General features: G+C 53.3%; 4 protein-coding genes across 4 annotated transcripts; 2 read left to right on the top strand and 2 right to left on the bottom strand.

Annotated features, from left to right (window-relative positions):
- Positions 1–7248: 7248 nt before the first annotated feature.
- On the top strand, positions 7249–11493 carry CONPUDRAFT_62715 (uncharacterized protein; the record flags this gene model as incomplete). The annotated part of the gene is made up of 6 exons (XM_007774200.1): positions 7249–7974; positions 8025–8567; positions 8775–9008; positions 9089–10091; positions 10142–10994; positions 11061–11493. The coding sequence occupies 6 exons, from the start codon at positions 7249–7251 to the stop codon at positions 11491–11493; spliced, it is 3792 nt and encodes a 1263-aa protein (XP_007772390.1).
- A 1335-nt stretch (positions 11494–12828) lies between these two features.
- Positions 12829–14217, top strand: CONPUDRAFT_75900 (uncharacterized protein; the record flags this gene model as incomplete). The annotated part of the gene is made up of 9 exons (XM_007774232.1): positions 12829–12904; positions 12962–12994; positions 13047–13066; positions 13128–13142; positions 13203–13265; positions 13378–13388; positions 13443–13477; positions 13652–13714; positions 13967–14217. The coding sequence occupies 9 exons, from the start codon at positions 12829–12831 to the stop codon at positions 14215–14217; spliced, it is 567 nt and encodes a 188-aa protein (XP_007772422.1).
- Positions 14218–14592: 375 nt separating this feature from the next.
- On the bottom strand, positions 14593–18095 carry CONPUDRAFT_146181 (YVTN repeat-like/Quino protein amine dehydrogenase; the record flags this gene model as incomplete). Its single annotated transcript, XM_007774351.1, has 1 exon — positions 14593–18095. The coding sequence occupies one exon, from the start codon at positions 18093–18095 to the stop codon at positions 14787–14789; it is 3309 nt and encodes a 1102-aa protein (XP_007772541.1). The 3' UTR covers positions 14593–14786.
- A 260-nt stretch (positions 18096–18355) lies between these two features.
- CONPUDRAFT_109569 (uncharacterized protein) lies at positions 18356–19302 on the bottom strand (the record flags this gene model as incomplete). The annotated part of the gene is made up of 2 exons (XM_007774350.1): positions 19085–19302; positions 18356–19027 (listed from the first exon to the last, which is right to left on the bottom strand). Coding segments are annotated over exons 1-2 (699 nt in total), but the record flags the coding sequence as incomplete, so codon positions are not given.
- Positions 19303–19790: the final 488 nt, after the last annotated feature.

The following is a 19790-nucleotide window of genomic DNA, read 5'->3' as shown; positions in this document are numbered from 1 at the left end:
CAGGAAACCTTTATAGCTAAGTGAAAACTCGGTCTTCTTCGGTTGTGCTGGTGCGAGCGTACATTCTGACGGCACTAACTCGAATGCTCCAAAATTAGCATCAAGGTGAAGGTGAGCGCTTGTGTGGTTGACTCCACGCTTCGCCGCAGTCGTCAAAGTGATGTCACCCACATATTAAACGATGCTTGTCCACCATCCTCGAGCGTTTTCCCACTCTTACCTTCCACCACTAGCTTGACGCTCCACACCAATCAAGCCATCCCGGCATTCAAGGAGCCATGTACGAGGAAGAAATACCCGTTCATTCAACCGAAGGGACTCCAGAGTCGTATCCTCCTGAGCTACAGCAACCAGACCAGGAGGTTTTCACCGATAGCGGTGAATTGAACCAGGAGTGGTCAAAGTGGAGTCTCTCGCCAATGCTGCCGTCCGATGTCTTGAAGAAGGAAAGACCGAATCACGATCCCTTTCCAGGGTGCGTTATGTTCTAGTATGTTTGGTTCTTGTGCACTTAGTTTGTACAGGGAAAAGCTTTGGGAATGGAGTTTTACGTAGTATGTCCACAGCCGACTCATGCGAGAAGTACATCAGTCTAATCCATATCCATTTGCACCTTCAATCAGCGAGTGTTCTTCGGGATGGACCGGTTGGAAGCACCCTAGCGGTGGCATTTATTTCGCGAAGGGCTACTTGATGCGTAGCCTCTAGAGTATGTCCAGTGCTTCGCTCTTCTCCGTGCTCCTCATGACTCAGTGTCTCCGGCTTTCCAGCCGTCAGTGAATGAAGCCCAGGTTGCTGTAAGCGATAACCGCGATGTTTCCTTTTTTATCCTTGAACAATAGTCGCAGATCATCTTTACCAATACGGATATTCGCAACACGCCAGGTGTTCGCAACACTAGGTTCAAGCTGGATATCCTGAACAAGGCGGCTGCAGAAATTATGCATCAAGGAAATAGCGACAAGAAGTTGACCTCTGGAGACTACAGACTGGTGCTTGACCTTGATTTAGACACGAAGATCGCGAGTTACTACCTGGTACCCTTCAAGATCACAACACATCTACTTGCTTGGGCGGAAGAGTACAGTGACAAAACCTACGGCCTTGGAACACAATTCAGGGGCATTACAAACAAGGGGGACGAAAGTAAGGATAAGTTCTCTCTTATGTCAGACATATCACCATTTCATTTATGTAGGTTATGCGATGAACGCGCAGTATTCGTAAGGGTTCCACCGGTTATAGGTAAACTAGAACCTTATCTATTTGCACATTTTGGCTGATAGGACAAGTGTTTACATGGCTGAAACTGGAAAGCTCACATTTCGAAGCTTTTCCGTACATCGGTAAAATACCTAAACGCGCCTATAGATATATCAATGATCGGGTCCTTCATGCCATCGCAGGTAGGTAAAATGGGTCTTACAAAAACGTGACTGATGTCGTAATTTGCATACAGAGCAAGCAACGGGCAATCATGCTTATTCACCGTACGACGCAGAGGAGCTTTTGAATATACGAAATGTGCTAGATTCCTGGAAGGGTACTCAATATTATTCATCTGGAAGGACAACGTTGAAGCTAACTACACTCAGACAGCGCAGATAAAGTAAACCCAAGGGCAAGATGTCTCATTAGTAACTATACCATGACTCTCGGTCATGTTTACTCTCTCCTAACGGAACGTGTAGATCGAATGAATTCCATGTTCGGTAGATGTCAGTCCTCTAGGCTCCTTTTCAAGTACCTGATAGAACATCTTTAGCGCGATCACAATTCTACCAATCCATTCAGGCTGATCAAAGGCGTCTACACGAAGATAGTCCGCATCTACTTTATTTGATTCTCGCTGGCGTTTTATCAGTCGTCACATTTGGAGGATCAACATCACAGTCGCACCGTATAGAAGGTGTCTTTGCGGATCGGTGTGTTAACGGGCCTAGGTGGAAGGAATATTTGGACAGTGTGTCTGATGACATGACCGCTTTTACGCTTTATGTGCGTCGATGTGTTTCCTTTTCATTGCTCCTATTAATATGTTTCATCCTACATGCCATGTTCTCGCTTGGTTCTTCTCCTTCACTTTACGCTGATATTTTCCACGTCGTTAGCAAGAGCTGACTTAGTTACAACGTTCTTCTGACAGTCCACCGTAATGCTTGCTGTGGACGTATCCTTCTTAGCAGTACCAGGTGTCGAAAACGATGACCCTGGAAGTGAGAGTGCTTCCACAGTGTGCACATACATCTCAATCATCGCCATCGTCGGGTATATGATGTTCTCCCTTCTCTTATCTACGGATATACGCCGACGGCTCTCACAACGTGACGAAGCGGTGCGTTATCTGTGTCTTCATTATATTTTCATCATGACAAACATTATTTGGACCCATGATAACAGGCGGAGGTGCTGTCGGCCATGAGCAAGTCTTTGTCCTTTGCAGTCACATACACCTTGCCGTTCGCACTTCTCACGTGGGGGTACGTTTCAACGTTTTTATTCCGCGTTTAAAAATCTCAAACGTAACACCTCTACTTCCAGTATGCTGCTGTTCCTTGCTGGCCTTTGCTTGCGAATCTTCATCCATGCTGCCCCCTACACGAAACGTTGTTGCATCATCGCCCTCAGCATTCTCGGCGCAGCAGTTGCGCTCCATCTGTACACTCTTTGGCGCATGCAAGATGTCGTAAAGCGAGGTCATAAGAGGACTGTGGACTGGGTTGTAAAGCTGCGACATATACGGCCCTTCAGAGGTAGAACAAAAAAGATGGCTAAACAGGCTCGACATAGAGACGCAGTTAATGTTTAGGCGTTATAATAGTGGACTGATAGAGCAGTACCAGGTGCTCAGGCAGTTGCTAAAATCTAAAGTCAGAACGCGCTGTACGGTTTTTGTCGCAAAAGGTACTTCTTGTCAATACATTTTTTGTTTTTATGTTTAGTTTCTATGTCTGTGTTTACGCACTTTGAATGCGTTTTTGGCACTCGATAGGATAACCGACGAATCCGGCCACAAATTTGCCTTGAGCTATTCTTCTGGACTCAGTATTATCGGGGTGAGTAAAACCTACTCATAGAGCGGCTTGCCCAGCCATTTGACACGCGGGATTAAAGCAAGAAAAGTGTCTTGAGCCTTGAATGAAATTTTGTCGGTAGACTTCAGACACCCTCAGCAAGGATTATGGAACCCCGAATTTTGCGACGCTTCCATAATCAGAAAGCACAATCACATTCGTGCGTTCACTCCAAACCATACTCGCAGGAAGAGCCAATCGTACGACTCGGATGGCCTGAGATTTCGTTGGTCGTACGAGTTCCAGTCGCACCACCAATAGGATGTTGTGCCAGATTTGGTGGTCCGTCGGAACTGTCCATTGTCGATTGACACAGATTCCATTGGACTTTCCTCGCTCAAACTGGATTTATTTCCGCTTCATGATTTTGAGTTTCGCAGTTCACGAACAACGAGGAGAGAAGTGCGACGAATGGCCGAAGGATCGCCCGTTTATTTGTGTGCCTATTGTTTCGCCGCACACGGCGACTCAGGCTCACACGGTCGACGACGTCTCATTTATCTTGGTGCCACATGTCTAACCGTCCCTCTCCTATTCTAGGTCGTGCTGCTTATTGTTAATATAGCGCTCGCTCTTGTTATTGTTAGACGGTCCAGGGATCCAATCAAGTTCGCCTTCGCCAAGTGCATTTTCTCGCAACAGACTCGACAGGGGCCTTCGGCAAAGCCGGACCGAGGGCCGTCGGGAAGATTAAGAGGCCGACGCCGATTGGGTGACACCGTCCTTGACGCCGATTTGTTGAGCTGAAGTATCCAACGTGTCCTATCCACTGATAATGCGTACCATACTTGGCAAATAATTTGGATCTGCAGGTGGAAAAGGTGATGTCGGTATATATGACGTTTAAGTGGCACCCCAAGGGAGTTTATGCTCCAGGCACATAGCCTATTGAACACAGCTCACTATTACCATGTGTGGACCACGGGGAGCGGTGTGACGTTGATGAAGTCGATACCATCAAGAGGATAAGAGTTTTACTCAAAGTCCATGGCGAAGCACGCAACGACAGCTACACTTACTACTGTATGCAACTTGATGAGGTTATCAGGATGATAGATGAACGTAGAGATAAGTACGGGGCTATCAATAGCCGTCGTGGTCCATCACTGAGGTGAAGCCGCATGTGCAGGCACAGTTGCTGCGCAGAGACTGATCTCACCTGTACAGTCGTGATGTAAGTGATGACGCTTGAGATGGACCCTTGTAACCTGAAGCAGCGGCTGCTGGTGATCGTCACAAGGATTGATGCACTCTTAGACTTCGTTCAGTCAGAAAGCGCAAGTAGAACACGCATAACCAATTGGCAACTAATGAATGCATGACGAAACGGGCTCAAGACTGTGCACAGGATTCAAGCTCATCGTAAGCGCTCAAGACTGTGCACAGGATTCAAGCTCATCGTAAGCGCTCAAGAAGTCCATTCGAGCCGTCGACGCGGAGTTGTTTACCGCTCTTTCATCCACGCCGACGCACCCAATAGGCTAGAACGTGCTCTCACACCAATGAGGTAGAAGAGCGTCCGGGGTCCTGTCTCGAGTAAACGTGGATGTTGACACGGTTAATTCAGTGAAGGAGCGTCGACTGTCAGAAGTAATGAAGGAACACCTACTGTGTTAGAGCAAAACGTTGATAAGCGCCCGTGGATGGTGGGATGAGCTCTCACATCCTCTGAAACTCGACACGATTCGCGGAAGGGAACGTTCGCACATCGTCCATATCACTCAATCAATGAAGTCTCTGGCTTAGATGACGTCCTCAAGATAGCCTTTAGATGAGATAAGAACGTAGGGGAGGACACGGCTTCAAATTAGGCGGTGACACCGACGAGGACGCTGCTTCGGTCGCTCCGGTGACGTCGAGTTTGTGCTTCGCAATTGGACTCAACGTATGGACATTGCGGGTGCTCCAAGACTCACGAATGCTACTGCCGTTTCATCCCGCTTGGCAGCATTGAGTCCACGTATGTATATGGTCGCCGCCGTTATGTAGAGGCTCCTGTGGTTGTTTAGTGAAATGGACATTATAAACACTAGGATATTGCGGTTTAGTGCCTATCCCTAAATGGTAGCATTGAGTCGCTGTGCGCATGAGGAGTGTCCGCGGATGTGGTCAAGGGCGTTATGTTGAACTGAGTAACTGACTTCATCCAACGTCTTACTCTTCTAGAACCGGCTTGGCTGCATACGAGCGACGAATCAGGCGCCGGTAAGACGGGCACTCGGCTACCAGCGAGCATGCAAGTGGATCAATATCGTCAGTCACTATGTGGAGTTGCAATGGAGTGCCTTGCATGATTACGGTGTGCCTGCTCATTCAATGTCGCCAGTCGTCAGAGTAAGGCGCGGGGCCGATATCTAGACATTGACACTAGAGAACAGGTCTAACGCAAAAACAGACTTCTCGTCGCCCGAGGAGCGTCGTTCCGAGGGGACGAAGACAGAGACAGAGACGTTACGTGAACGACCCATATTGGTACGTCGGAGGGATCGTCACCGACGCCTCTGCCACGAGTCTCCCCGAGGGATAAAGGTTTTGGTCGGAGAAGATCGCCACGGCCCACGCTTCCCCGGAGAACAAGGCGCTTTCGTTGAGTGATAGAGTGAATCGTCCAGGGTAGATGTGATGCGGGTGAGACTGGGGCGCTCGGATGTCTGAGTTGCGGACGACATGGGTATTGACAAGTTATGAGAAATGTTCCGAGGAGGTTAGATGAGAACGTTGGCGTTCGCATTGATAGGGCCGAGTAGCGCTCGTTGGACATATCCGGGGTGATAACAGCAGAAGTGAGGCAGATGTCAAGATTGCGGAGAGGGCGGGGAGGCGCTAACATTGGCAATCCGTGCGGTTCAGACCAGTACGCGGTAAAGTCAATTGCAAGCTTGTAGGATCAATTTGACCATGGAGAGGTTAACAATAGCTGGTGATGTTTCACTGACAGAGTAACGCTGATTGATATGCACGGTCATTGGGCGAAGCTATGCAGCGGAGACAGTAAACCCGTTCAGTTGAGCGAGCAGACAAAGTCGACGTGTTCCAGAGGTATGAAAGAGGGTGACCGACAACCACGGACCAAGGGACAAGACGCGAGACAGGGACAGGTGGATAGACAAGTCAAGGAGACAGAGACATTTGTTTCCGTTGACAAGAGCAGGGACCCTGTGGGACCCCGACCGACGAACGCCAGCATGTTCGCACAGCGACCCGCGCTCAGTCTTCTAGTTATCAAGAGCGTTCGGACCGGGCTCGTGTAGAACAGATGACCTGGTGAAGACAAAATACAGAAGAAAAAATTGTTTGAGCCCGTTATTCACATTGAAATTTGTCGAAAGAGGCTAGGTTTTCGTCAGCATACTTATCGATCATATTGTGCGGCAGTCCAACGTGAAGGACTTGAAATGGGCTAGCTAGCCGCCGCAATGGTCCTACACCTCCTACCTCGGAGATAAACAAAGCGCTAGTGCGATCGATAGTCGGCTATTGTGATCCTGTGCATAACATACTGGGTATGTCAGTGGGTGCTCGGATGATGGGCGGCACTGCCAGGTGAATGGCTCAATCAACCGCGACAGCCTCCACCGGTTTGATGCCCACGATCGAGGACACGAGGGGTTGACATGGTCATTGCTTTACCCTATCCGTAGTGCTCGCATGGGATGTTGTTTATGCAAAGAGGTGTCCCATCGGCGTCTTGTTGGAACGGGATGTTAGATACACAGCGGACTCTGAGAATGACAAGCTCGGTGGCATTGAGAGGGAAGAGGGGTGACCCGGGTCCCAGGCACTCCAACTGCCTGATCTGGAACGCGTCGGCTGCCCCAACCGAATTTTGAAAAATGTTAAATATTACGCTGTCGTACCATTTCCTTCCGTCGATCCCTCGCCCCACCCCTCAGCTTTTCTCGGAGGTTGCCTCCTTCCTTCACGACCACCGCGACAGACGACGACGACGACGCTTTCAACAGCATCCCCGTCGCCGCCCTTCTCCGTGCCCGCCACCACAACCGTAACGGGCCCTGTCTCCGGTACGCGCTTTCTTACTTCGCCCGGGCGCGCACCTGTGACCAATTTTATCCGTGTACTGCTCTAGACATCAACCTGTGAAGTAAGAGGAAACAAAAAGCGAAACGCTGCATCAAGGCCACACGCATTCCCCTGTCCTTTCCCTTCCCCGCCAATGCGTGCACTCCAACCGCTCAGCGGACGCGCTGTCTCCGCGCCCATCGAGACGATAGTGTTCTTCTTCATTGTCGGAACGCTCGCCTACTTCAACGTCCTCTCGGCCATCAAGCACTCCGCCTTTTTCGCTCCTACATTCCCATCAACACTCCGGCCTGCGCATGCTCTCTTCCGCGAGGGCGAATGGGTGGGCGTAGACGAAAACTGGTATACGTCACGGCCCAACGATGGCAAGGTCGAGCTCCAACAGGTCATATTCACGCTGCCTCCTTCTCAGGATGAGGTAAGTATATGTGTGATTTTCGTAGGCAGCCACATTCTAACGTCATCTGGTCGTACGACTATCAAGGTCGACTTCAGCTCCTTCACCCCATCCATTGAAAACTTGACGCACCATTTCACCCACGAGTTTTCTGCCCTTGGCAAGCAGTATGGTTCCGTGTGCCACCGCACTCCCGAGAAGTCAGCGCTCCCATGCTTCACCATGGTGTCGCCCTCCCCGGCCTCGTCACGTTCGGAAATCCTGACCCTCTCCTTTACACCTGGTCTCGCTCACGAGTTCGTCGACGCCCTGAAGACACGTGCGAAGTTCGCTGCGGACACGTATGGCGTCAAATTTCACGTTGAGGGTCGGCAGGTGGAGACTATCGGCGAGATGAAGAGCGGCAAATGGATGGCATACGCCGCCCAAGCGCTCGTCATGCGTTTCTGGGAGTTGGCTAAGGTGCGTTCTCCCCCCTGTGACACAAAGTTAGATGCTTACATGCGCAGCAGAAAGCAGACTCCGTGGATATACTTCTTGTCCTCGCCGGTTATGTCCTCATGCACGCCTCCTTTATCCGCCTCTTCCTTTCCTCCCGTCGTCTTGGCTCCAACTTCTGGCTTAGCACCGCAATCATCTCCAATGGCCTCCTCGCCTTCATGGTTACGCTACCGATCTCCCATTACCTCCAGATCCCGCTCGACCCTATCAGTCTGACGGAGGCATTGCCTTTCTTGGTGTGCACAGTCGGATTTGATAAGCCTCTGCGGCTCGCACGCGCAGTCTTCAACCACCCGAACCTAACCACCCCGGTGAAGGAGGGCCGTTGGCGTGGGCAGATGAAGCCAGCTGGCGAGGTCATCATGGAGGCGATGGAGAGCCAGGGTAACGCCATTCTGCGGGACTATGCCCTTGAGATTCTGGTACTCGTCATGGGCGCAAGAAGCAAGGTCGGAGGCCTAAAGGAGTTCTGCTCTCTCGCGTCTCTCCTGCTCACGCTAGACTGTGTCCTTTTCGGCACCTTCTACTGTGCCATTTTGGCAATTATGGTTGAGGTAAGTCTTGGGACTAGATCATGTGACTTCATACCGGGTTTCCTAGACAAGAGCGGTCCGATGCTTTGCTCTGTCCCCTTATCCACGCTTTCGGACCTATTTCATGGAGATCCACCGTCTCATTGTCTTTTTGTCTTTCGTTTTGCGCTCTTGTGTCTATTCGTCATGGCGCCCATGCTAATATCTGTTTATTGTCTTTGCAATTAGGTTCGACGGATCCAAACTGTCCGCGGAATGGGAAGGTCCAGGAGTTCAAATAACCTGAAGACGGAAGGAAAAGCCAGCGCTCTTGCCCGCTCTACCCCATCTTCCCGCCAAGGCAGTTCTCTCAGCCTTTCCGACATGTTCATCGGAGTGAAGGGATCAGACCTGAGGCAGAAGAACAGCCCTCCGGCAGAAACCAAGAACGAGAACCCGGTCGCCAGGCTCAAGCTGCTCTTGGTGAGTTGCGCCGGCACAGCGTCCGCGTGATTTGCTCCCCTGAGCCGATGGCTGACGTTCACTGCCTTTGATGCATATAGATCGCTTCGTTCTTGACGCTGCACATCCTTAACCTGTCCACCACGCTCACTCCCGCTACGATCTCTCGTTACCAGACCCAGTCGTCGATCGATTCCCTCCACGCGCTCAGCGGCGAGCCTCTCGTCGCACGCAAAGTCGACATCACGTCACCCGCCATCTCCGAGGTCCTCAGCTCGCTCACCCTGGCTGAGGTTTACGACTCTAACGCTACGGCTGCAGACTTGCTGGTCAAGGTCTCGCCCCCTGTCTACGTCCGTATCATCGCCCCTGGTCCCGCACGCCGCACGCTCTTCCGTTCAACCGAGATCGTGGAGAACTTCATGTCCGCCTGGACCCGTCTCGTCGGCGACCCGATCCTGTCCAAGTGGATCGTCCTGATCCTCATCGTCAGCGTCACACTCAATGGCTACCTGCTCAAGGGCATCGCCGAGGGTGCCATGCGCGGCATCCAGACTCCTCACGTGCGGTTCCTGTCTGTTGGTGGTGGCATGCGGCGGAGCAGGACTGAGGAAGAGGAGGAGAAGGAAGAGGAGAAGGAGAAGCCCGTCGTTACCATTATCGAAGAGAAGGCTACTCCGGAGAAGCGCCAACGCCCCTCGTTCGCACTCGGTGGTGACTCCAGCCCCGAGTCCCGTGGTTCTCCTGAGCCCCCCGCCCCCGCTGTGCCGGCCAAAACGGATTCTGCTCCCCAGACTACTCGCCCCATCGCTGCTCCCATCGCCATTCCTCCTTCCAACGGTGTTCCCGCGTTCATGCTCGACATGAAGCTTCGTGCCAAGAGTGCTGCGAGGGAGCCCAAGGATATCGATCTCCCTGTCCGGTCCCTCGAGGAGTGCATTGCAGTGTTCGAGAGCGCGCCGAAGCCTTTGAACCTCCAGCCCACGGTCCTTAACGACGAAGAAATTGTTCTTTTGGCTCAGAACGGTAAGATCGCTGCCTACGCCCTCGAGAAGGTACTTGGTGACTTTGAGCGCGCTGTCTCCGTTCGCCGGTCCCTCATATGTAAGTATTCTTCCATAATCTAGGTGAAGATGTTGCTGATGAGTTTATAGCTCGCGCAACTTCTACTGGCACCCTTGAAGATTCGGATGTCCCCATGTCGAACTACGACTATTCCAAGGTCATGGGTGCTTGCTGCGAGAACGTCATCGGTTACATCCCCATTCCCCTCGGTGTCGCTGGCCCTCTGAAGATCGATAACGAGTCCGTCCACATTCCTATGGCCACCGCCGAGGGCACCCTTGTCGCTTCCACCTCCCGTGGCTGCAAGGCCCTCAACGCTGGTGGTGGAGTTACCACTGTTCTCACCGGTGATGCCATGACCCGTGGCCCCGCTATCGACTTCCCATCCATTACGATGGCCGCTGCAGCCAAGCTCTGGATTGACTCCGACGAGGGCTACCAGATCATCCGCGAAGCCTTCGAGTCTACTTCCCGGTTTGCCAAGCTCCAACGCCTCAAGACCGCCATGGCCGGTCGCACGCTCTTTGTCCGCTTCGCCACGAAGACTGGTGACGCTATGGGCATGAACATGATCTCGAAGGGCACGGAGAAGGCGCTCGAGACCATGCAGAAGCGGTTCCCCGACATGGTCACGCTCGCGCTCTCTGGCAACTACTGCACGGACAAGAAGCCCGCTGCGATCAACTGGATCGAGGGTCGCGGCAAGAGCGTCGTCGCTGAGGCTGTCATCCCCGGCAAGGTCGTCAAGAGCGTGCTCAAGACCACGGTCGAGGCGCTGTGCAACCTGAACACGAAGAAGAACCTCGTCGGTAGCGCTATGGCTGGCTCGATTGGCGGTTTCAATGCGCATGCGGCGAATATCCTTACGGCTATCTTTTTGGCTACTGGCCAGGACCCGGCGCAGAACGTTGAGAGTTCGATGTGCATGACGCTTATGGAGCCGTTACGTTTTTTTTTTTTTTTTTTTTTTTTTTGGCTGTGTGAACGCCTGCTCATTTCGTCTTTCAGGACCAACGACGGCGAGGATCTCCTCATGACGGTCTCTATGCCCACCATCGAGGTCGGCACTATCGGTGGCGGCACCATTCTCGGGCCCCAAGGCTCCATCCTCGAGATGCTCGGCCTCAAGGGTGCTCACCCCTCCGAGCCCGGCCAGAACGCGCAGCGCCTCGCTCGCATCATTGCCGCCGCCGTCATGGCCGGTGAGCTCTCGCTGATGTCCGCCCTCGCCGCCGGCCACCTCGTCCGTGCCCATCTCGTGCACAACCGGTCGCAGGCCAACACTCCCAACTCGTCGCGCCCGATCACGCCCGCCGCCATCGCGGGCGACATCGCTTGGAGCAAGAAGACGGCGGAGAACACACTGGGTCACCAGCCACACATTACGCCGTGCTCGTCGACGTCGTCATTGCCGCCATACACCGCGGACCCAAAGCCATAATGGCTTTGTGTATCATGCCTAATTCGGTCCGGTCTTTACCCTCGCATTAAGCTGTTACCCGTTTCCTCTTTCTCCCGCAGATATTTATATATCGCTCACAAGTTTCACCTACCCCGCACATAAATTACCCTTTTCGTTCACCTTGCCCCGCCGCCACCGCCGCCCAATGCTTCCATCTTTGCATCGAATATTCGTTCTTCACGCCTCTTCGTTCATATGGGCTGGGGGTCATCGAGCTGACGATTAATCCACCCACTTTCTCTCTTCGACCTCGAGGGCGCGTTTGTGCGGCGCGTACCCGCTTGCTGCGCTGCGAACCATCATCACATCGTCGCTTTGCCTTTCCTCTCGTACGCTCGGAACTGTAACTTTTATTCGTTATTCACATATATTCTCATTTATCTGTTCATTCTTCAATAGTAGTACCTTTTCTCTTTCGAGCGTTTTGAGTAGTTCGAAGCGTCTTTCATCCCTCGAGCAGCAGCGTATTTTTGTTTTGTTTTGCTTTTCGACAATGTTGATAGAACGGAAGTTTAGGAATCTGTATATTTTATTTCTTGTAGATACTGCGCAGAGCAATGAAATACGGAATTGCAAAAAGAATGTCGATGGGCGCTGTTTCAGCGACCAGGAAGGCCTTGAGTGGCGCGCCACGGACATCAGGAGGGAGGTCGTTGCAGACCAGGGTTCAACGTAACGTTCAATCAACTATGGAAGGATGCGAATGCGTGCGCATGGTACAGTCGTGGCGTGGAATGTTTTGCAAAAGAAAAATACTCAAAGATGACGGAAAGAGCACAGTAGCCGACTCCCCGAGAACGTGCGATGGTAAGGGAACCGAGGCAGGGCGCAAGCTAAAAATCTACGGGCTGAGGCATGTGGGACGAGTGGCGCAACATCGGCATCGAGGAAGAAAGGCTTTTCCAACGCAAGTGAGAGTGAGAAGAGACGGTTTCTGCACGCGTATGATTGGCTGATGTTTCCAGAAAGTCGAGGGGTTCTATCACTTCATTCCACCACGTAACCGGTGCATCATAGTCCAACGCAGTTTTGATCTAATTTATCAATCTTATGTTGAAGAAGGCCACTCGCCCCATGACAAACACCACCTATTTTACCCACAGCTGATAGAACGAATGCAACCATTCGTCCCATTATAACCCATCCATCATGCATTACGTGTCGGCGCACGAGCCTCGCTGCACTCGGCAACCGGGGGATCTGAGTGGGTTGGTCGGATTTTAATACTCCGGAGAGGCTGTGGATTATCACAGGTTTTATAAAGACCCTCATGGATATCAAAATGTACACAACTTGCGAATTTGCGAGAAAGCCATGCCGGATATCCCAAGCTCTTCTGCCGAGGTCTTCCATGATTTCATCTTCTTTCAGGTAGAAGATTATGTCGTTGGTACGACGTTCGCTTTCAGTTTTTTTGGTCAATTGAATTCATTGTCGAGCCTTGTAGCATCGGTTGCTACATTGGTCGTTTACGATTACGGTGCGTCCTCGTCTCCTCGCTGCGCTTGGAAGATGATAACAGATTATTTCAGTCCTCTGTCTCAGCCAAGAGGTGAGGCGACTGAGACTACGAAAATTCAGTTCCTTGACGCAAGCTCTGTTTGCTGCATCAGGTTGACCTAATCTGGGTAAGTCTGCCGCGTTTCTTAATTTACTGAAGGCGTTTGACGAGAAACGCCATCCATTAGAAACATAAGCTTTCTTGGGTGACTTGGTGCTACGCCTGTGTCAGTTACACAATCACCCGAAACGTCAGTAGGAAGCTGAAACATTGAACAGCTTCGATACATGGGCCTGGCATATGCACTGTGCGCAATATGTTTTTAGCATGTTCATTTGGACTGACACTATTCATCCAATCAGGGTGCAAGTTTGTATGTGGCGTTAATTACGCTGAGCGTAATCAGCCCATTGACACTTCTCAACAGACGAATATTTCCCATCGAAGTATTTGACGGATCGGGTATGTATAGCAGCGATCTACGCATGATAACTTCTCAGTTTACGCCTTCACAGACGTAAGCCACTCTTTGTTTTGTACCTCAGCTAACTTCTTTTGGCTGACTGAATATGGCTTTTGAGTTGTGAGTTCTGCTTTACCATGTGTTGCAAGAGGCATATTTAACGGGTTTGTTAGGTTCTATGCTCTGGGGAATGTTAGAGATGGGCTGGATAAATATTTTGGAGGCAGCTTTGCAAGGTAAAGGTCTGACACATGCATGTCTGTTGTGTCGCTTAACGAGAATACTCTAAACTCTAGGAGTGATGACGGCTCGTGTTTGTGCGCTGTACAAAAGCACGACGTACATCTTGATTCTCCTCTGCTGTTGCTGTATTTCGGTGCGGCTTCTTTGCACGGCTCTTAACATTGTGGACGACATCCCACCCTATGGGACTACCCGTAGGTACACATTCTTGCATCTCTGCTTTATAATCTGAACATGTTTTATAGTAAAAGAGGTCGTTCTCATGGGCATTCCGTATTGTAAAACCTTTGGTCCGACTTCGCCTCCGGGTTGGCTAGACCAGGTTGCTTCAGGAATTGTCGTGGGGTTTGAAATAATTCTGTTCATTATGTTGGCATACCGCTCTATTTGGCATTTTTTGGAGCAGAGATCGAACGATTCTACTTCCCAATTCAACAGCATTGCACAACATCTCTTTCAGCAAGGTCTCCTGTACATTGCGTGGTGGGTCCTCTAGTATCAGGCCACAAGGACTGATCCCTAGCTTCAACTTTCAACTAGGTATGCTGTATGGCATGCGTTCCTGTTACTTATCAACTTGAAGTCTGCCTCGATAGACCTTGTGAGCGAGAAAACTGTCTCTGCATTTGTTCATTCAATGAGGTGTTGTTTTTTTCGATCGTGTTAGACTTTCCTCGAAAAAACAGCCATGAACGAAGCGAGATGGGGCCTTCAAGCAATGTTCACCTGTACACTTGGGCCGTGGTTTATATTGTCCATCCGCCAATTCCACATGGACCAGGTGAAGGGCGGCGCAAACATGACAGTGCTAACAATGAGCGCTATTGCCTTCGAAGGAATGGTCCTCGCTCAAGGTCATACAGAGGAAGGAGGAGATATAGAACTAGTTGATCGTGAGCAGCATGAAGGTATCGCGGTTTAGGTGGCGAGAGATTTATGCAACGAGTATACTACACATATATTCTGTGTCAAACCTCTGTGGTGGCATCTTGTGTCTTGCCTTCCGGTCCCCGAACGCTAATATGTATGCCATAGTCCCCATCCAAAGCACTAGAATACCTGTTATCAATCATGCGCGCTACGAAACCGCCGATGCGACATCGACCGTCCACTAAGTATACTAAAACGAGTGGTCTCCCTCCGCAATGGCGCCTGGTACACTCCGCCTGTACTATCATCAGCGCTCGCCATGATCTCCTGAAAATATCGCACGTCTTCTACACTCCGTAGAACGAGCGGCCTGCTTTCTGCGAGAACAACGACTCTGTTCCCTACTACTTGGAATTCCACCGACTCGGAGGTAGCACCGCCGTCGGAGGGGGGAGAGAGCTTAGGCCTGTACCGCAGAGGCAGCCAGCAGAGCTTGCGGCTTCCTTTGCACAGCCAGCCGTCTGCACTGATGCCAATGTCCGACCAACTGCGCACGTCAGGCAGGACGGCGGGGTCGTGCTCTGGATCCGCCTCGTAGCGCTTGACGGCGGCACATCTGTCTCCCTCGTCTCCAAGTTCCTCGGGGATAACTGACGCGGTGTCAAGATTGAGTACGTACGAGCGTCGCGAAGCGGCTGTGGTCGTGTAGCACACGCGCTCGAGGTTCGGAGACGCACGGACCACCACCTGGCCCCGGTGCTCAAGTTCCGGCTCTGGCAGATCCCCATACGCGATGCGCACAGGTCCCGGCATCCCATCGCACCACTCGTACACGGCCACAGAGGCGCCATCATGCAGCAGACACCTGATGCTGCTGTCATCACTCCCACTCACACCAGACGAGAACGCCAGTCGACACGCAGCGACGACGGGTCTGCTCGGCTCCCAGCGCCCGTAGTTGAACGAGGCGAGCCGCCGGAGCCGCTGCGGGCTCCCGGCAACTTCGAAGACGTCGACGTCTGGACCGCTATGCGTGGCCCGGATCCAGGCTACCCTGTTCTCGTCGCTCGAGAATGTGATGGTATCACTCTGGAGCGCTGGCACCGTCACCGCATCGATGAGTGCTCCGCTCGTCGTGCGCCAGAGTTTGAGCTGGCTGTCGACAGCCGTGGCGAGGTAGGTCGACCGAGGAGAGAATACGTGGTGGTAGTCGTCTAGCGAACGTAGATCCTTGCGCTCCGGCGCGGGTGCGATGCGGCAGAGCCGCCTGCCGGTGGCAACGCTGTGGAGGTGAATCCTGTTGTCCTGTATGAAGGAGTAGACGGACATGTCGGGAGACACACCCAAGCCTGTGGTGTTCGTGACCGGGACCGCGAGCACAGTAGGAGAGCGGGAGGATGTATGTAAATGTATCTCCCCCGCATTGCGCGCGTAGTCCGCCTTGAAGAGTGCGACGAACGGCGACAGCGCCTGCGTCGGAAGCATGGACACAAGTGTCGAGTTGTCCTCTGCAGGTGCGCTCCCTGCCAGAGACAGGTCAAGTATCTCGATTGCCGTGCCCCCACTCGCAGCGAGCTGCGCTGCCACTCTCCACGACGGGTCGACTGCACTTCTTTGGCGGTAGCGCGTGTACACCGTGCTGCCCGCGCGTACGGCCGCGAGCGCACTGCCAACGAATATCGGCCGCACGTCAAAGGGAGTTCCATCGCTTGCAGCCGGCTTCAGATCATTCCCGCGCTTCACCCAGCCAAGAAGCTTCTTGCGCGACAATAAAGATTCCTGCTTCTCCTTCTGCTGTCGTTCACCACCCAAGGAATGCACACCGAGCTTCCTGCCCGAAAACGGGCCCTTAAGCCTGCCATAAAACAACCTCATCTCTTCCGGATCCACATGCACCGTAAAATCGTCGCTCGGCGCAAACGCGTGCCACAGCGCCCCGGACCAGCGCACGCCCTGCGGCACACTGTCGTGCCAGAGCAGCTCCCCGGAGCGCGCATCGAACAGGTACACCCCGCCGCGCGTCGCGCTCATGATCCGGTCTCCCGCATGCGCGAACTGCAGCGCCTGCACGCGACCCGTGCCAGCCTGCGCGATGCGCAATGTCGGATATAGAGGCTGTTCGGTGGCCCAGATGTATACGGCGGTGCTTGAGCTGTTTCCCTCGGCCGCGTACGCGCAGGCGACCGACGTACCGTCGCGCGAAAATGCAGAAGCGTCATCGGGGGCGACGGGTGCATTGTCAGACGTTTTGTCGGACGCCAGGCTGTCGAGGATATTGTCCTCTTCATCTGGCCGGCCCTCGAGCCGGGAGAAGGAGTTGGGCATGAGGAGATCCCAGATGTGCCACTCGCCCTGGGTATCCAACACCGCAAGGAGGTGGTTCTGATACGAGTACCGGACACACCACATCTCCCCGTCCCAATCGCGCGAAGCAACAAGTGTCCCCGTTCCAGAGTCATAAACATCGACACCCCGCCTAGAAGTCGCAGCGACCCTTGCCCCATCGGCAGAAAGCGCAATAGCATTAACCGGTGCCCCGTTATCGATCCTCAGCGTGACACAGTCCCATCCGTCATCAAGACCTTCCTCAACGCGAATAGGTGCAGCATCAGCAAGCGCATCGCTGTACACCTGCCGAAGCTGCGATTTGGCCGGGCTGAGCGGGAGCGCAGTCGCATATACGTGGAGCACGGAAAACGCGATAGCGGGCGAGAACTCGCGGATGAGCCGCTGCGCGTCGCGGAGCAGCATCACGGATATCTCGCGCTGCATGTAGAATTTCCAGTCCTGCGTTCGATTGAATAGTGCGTTTGTTATCGTGAGCTCTCGGTGGGAAATGGTTGGGCTTACGAGGATAACCGTGCTGGCAGCTACAAGACACTGCACGGCCAGCTGCAGCTCACCCGCCAACGCAAACACCTCGATCCAATACAGCAGCCGCGTCTGCAGAAAGTCGGTGAGAAGACCTTGTACTCCCCCGTCTGGCCGCGTGCGCTGGAGATGGTGGACCCAATACAGACAGGCATACCGCAGCGCTGGCGTGATCACCGCATCGCGCTTCTGCCGAAAACCAGGAACATCGTCTTGCGCTCTCGAGTGGTCACGCAGGTCGCATATATCCCTCTTCAGCTTGCGCGCCATCATTTGAGAGCAGGCAACGAATAGCCGGCGGTGCACAACGTGCGGTTCGACGTAGAGCTCCCCCGCGCTCTCCGGGCTCGCGAGGAAGTCGTGTAGCGAAGCGTGGTACGTCTGAACGGCCGCTTTCGAGGTGGTAGACGGCACCGAGAGCACCGCAGCCAGAGGGATGAGATACGGCTGCCAGTTAGCTTCAAAGAGGACGTTAAGGTCGTACGCGGAAAGCGGGTCCGCAAGGCATACAATGTTATGCAGCACCTCCGTCGCCTTTTCCCAATGCAGGCACTGGCGAGAAGATAGTATGAACCGGTACAGCTGGTCGATGTTCTGAAGCCTGCCGTGGTCACTGACGTCACCGTCCAACATCCTCAGCACGAGAGCGAGGCGGTCGCACGGCCGCTCCTGATCGATCAGTCTTAGGACCGTAGATGCGAAGGCGAAGCTGCCCCCGGCGCGCCGCGTCAGCCTGAGCAAGTCGCTCTCGGGCGGCCACGGTTTCGGCCCGACGAACGCAAGGCCGCGGTTATCGTATATGTCGTCCAGCGAAGAACGCAAAAAGCGGGCAACGTCCGCTTCCGCGTCGAATTCCTCGATAAGGATCGTTCGGACTATGTCTGCTGAGCTGTGGTGAGTGAGCGCTGCTTCAACTTCGGGCGTTGCTCTGCTTGCGAGTATGATATGGGCGATGGGGACGCTGGGATCGCGGATGAGCTGGGCTATCAGGGACACGAGCGGTGCAATTTGGCCCGTTTCGGTTGTCTCCGCCTCGTCGACATCGTCTAGTACTAGGCACATGGACTTGTCTTTCCAGTGAGGAGCGAGTCGCTGCAGCGGGGCGAGTACGAGCTTCTCCAGCTGCTCTTGACGCGACTTCTCCGTCGAGAGCAGCGCCGGATCTTCAGCAATGGCTCGGACGATAGCCTCACGCGCATCAGCGCCGTGCAGACCAAGTTGATACGCAACGGTAATCAAAAACCGGCTGACGTTGTTCCGCCTCGCATGCCCACGCGAAAAGAAAAACGTGGCAGCAAGCAAGCCCTCCGCTCTCAGCTGCTCGGCGAACGTGTGCGCGACGGCGGACTTGCCGCAGCCCGACGCCCCCCTGAGCCATATAATCCTCCTGTCGTCCTGGCCGACGCGCTGCCGCAGCGTGCTGAGGAGGCGCGCGCGGGTGCCGGGGAGACACTGTGGGTGCGGGTATCGTTCGTTGGAGTCGTAGATCGCGCCGAGGGCGCATTCATGTGCGAGGTCGTGCCATAACGCGTTGTCGTTATCATTGCTATGCGGAGGCGCAGATACTGCGAAACATGAATGGTTAGTGTTACTATTGAAAGACGAAAGACAAATTTGCGTACGTCTGTTGTCCGAGGCCCCCGATGGCATAGGCGTGTGCAGAAAGACGCGGTGTCGCGTAAGTCCGCAGTTTCACACGGTCCGAGAGGCCATGCTTAACAGCGTTAGCGACGGCTTAGCTTGCACCTGTAAGTACCATAATAATACCGTGAAGGTGAAGCGAACAAGTCGTGTGCAGCGTCAAACGCAACTTTCAACTAAGACGTGATCCCAAGACTCCAGACGAACCCTCGAGACTGCGTCAAGCTGGCTGGCTACCGAGGTCGGGGATGGTCATGAACTCCGAGGACCACGGCAACACCCTCAGGCAACGCCTTAGGGAGAGCACCGCTAACTCAGATCCTCACTAGCTTAGAACTGTTTAGAGCCTTGAACTCTCACCGGCTTTCACTTTCCAAGGCAACGCTCCGGGCGTTGGAGGTGTTGGCGCCGCTCGCCACATGGCCATAGGGTGAGAAACGGCCAGCGCACGGTCTAGGAATGCTTTACTTCCGACGGCTCCCCTGGTTTTCACCGAGGTGTCTCGTGAGGCCTTTCAGCAGCGAGAAATAGGCCTGTAACTGCGAGCGCCGACGATCGATGGCCGCCGCCGCAAGAACGGAAGGAATAAATCAAAAATGCAACTCTCCTCGAGAATATTGAATCGGTCTGTTCACGGGGTCGACCAGTGATGTCGACGACGTCAGGGGTAGTCTCAATGGTTACATC

The sequence above is a fragment of the Coniophora puteana genome (genome assembly GCF_000271625.1).
Source record: "Coniophora puteana RWD-64-598 SS2 unplaced genomic scaffold CONPUscaffold_12, whole genome shotgun sequence".
Classification (NCBI taxonomy): domain Eukaryota; kingdom Fungi; phylum Basidiomycota; class Agaricomycetes; order Boletales; family Coniophoraceae; genus Coniophora; species Coniophora puteana.
Note: the sequence above shows the minus strand (reverse complement) of the source record. Positions and strands in the feature narration are given on the sequence as shown.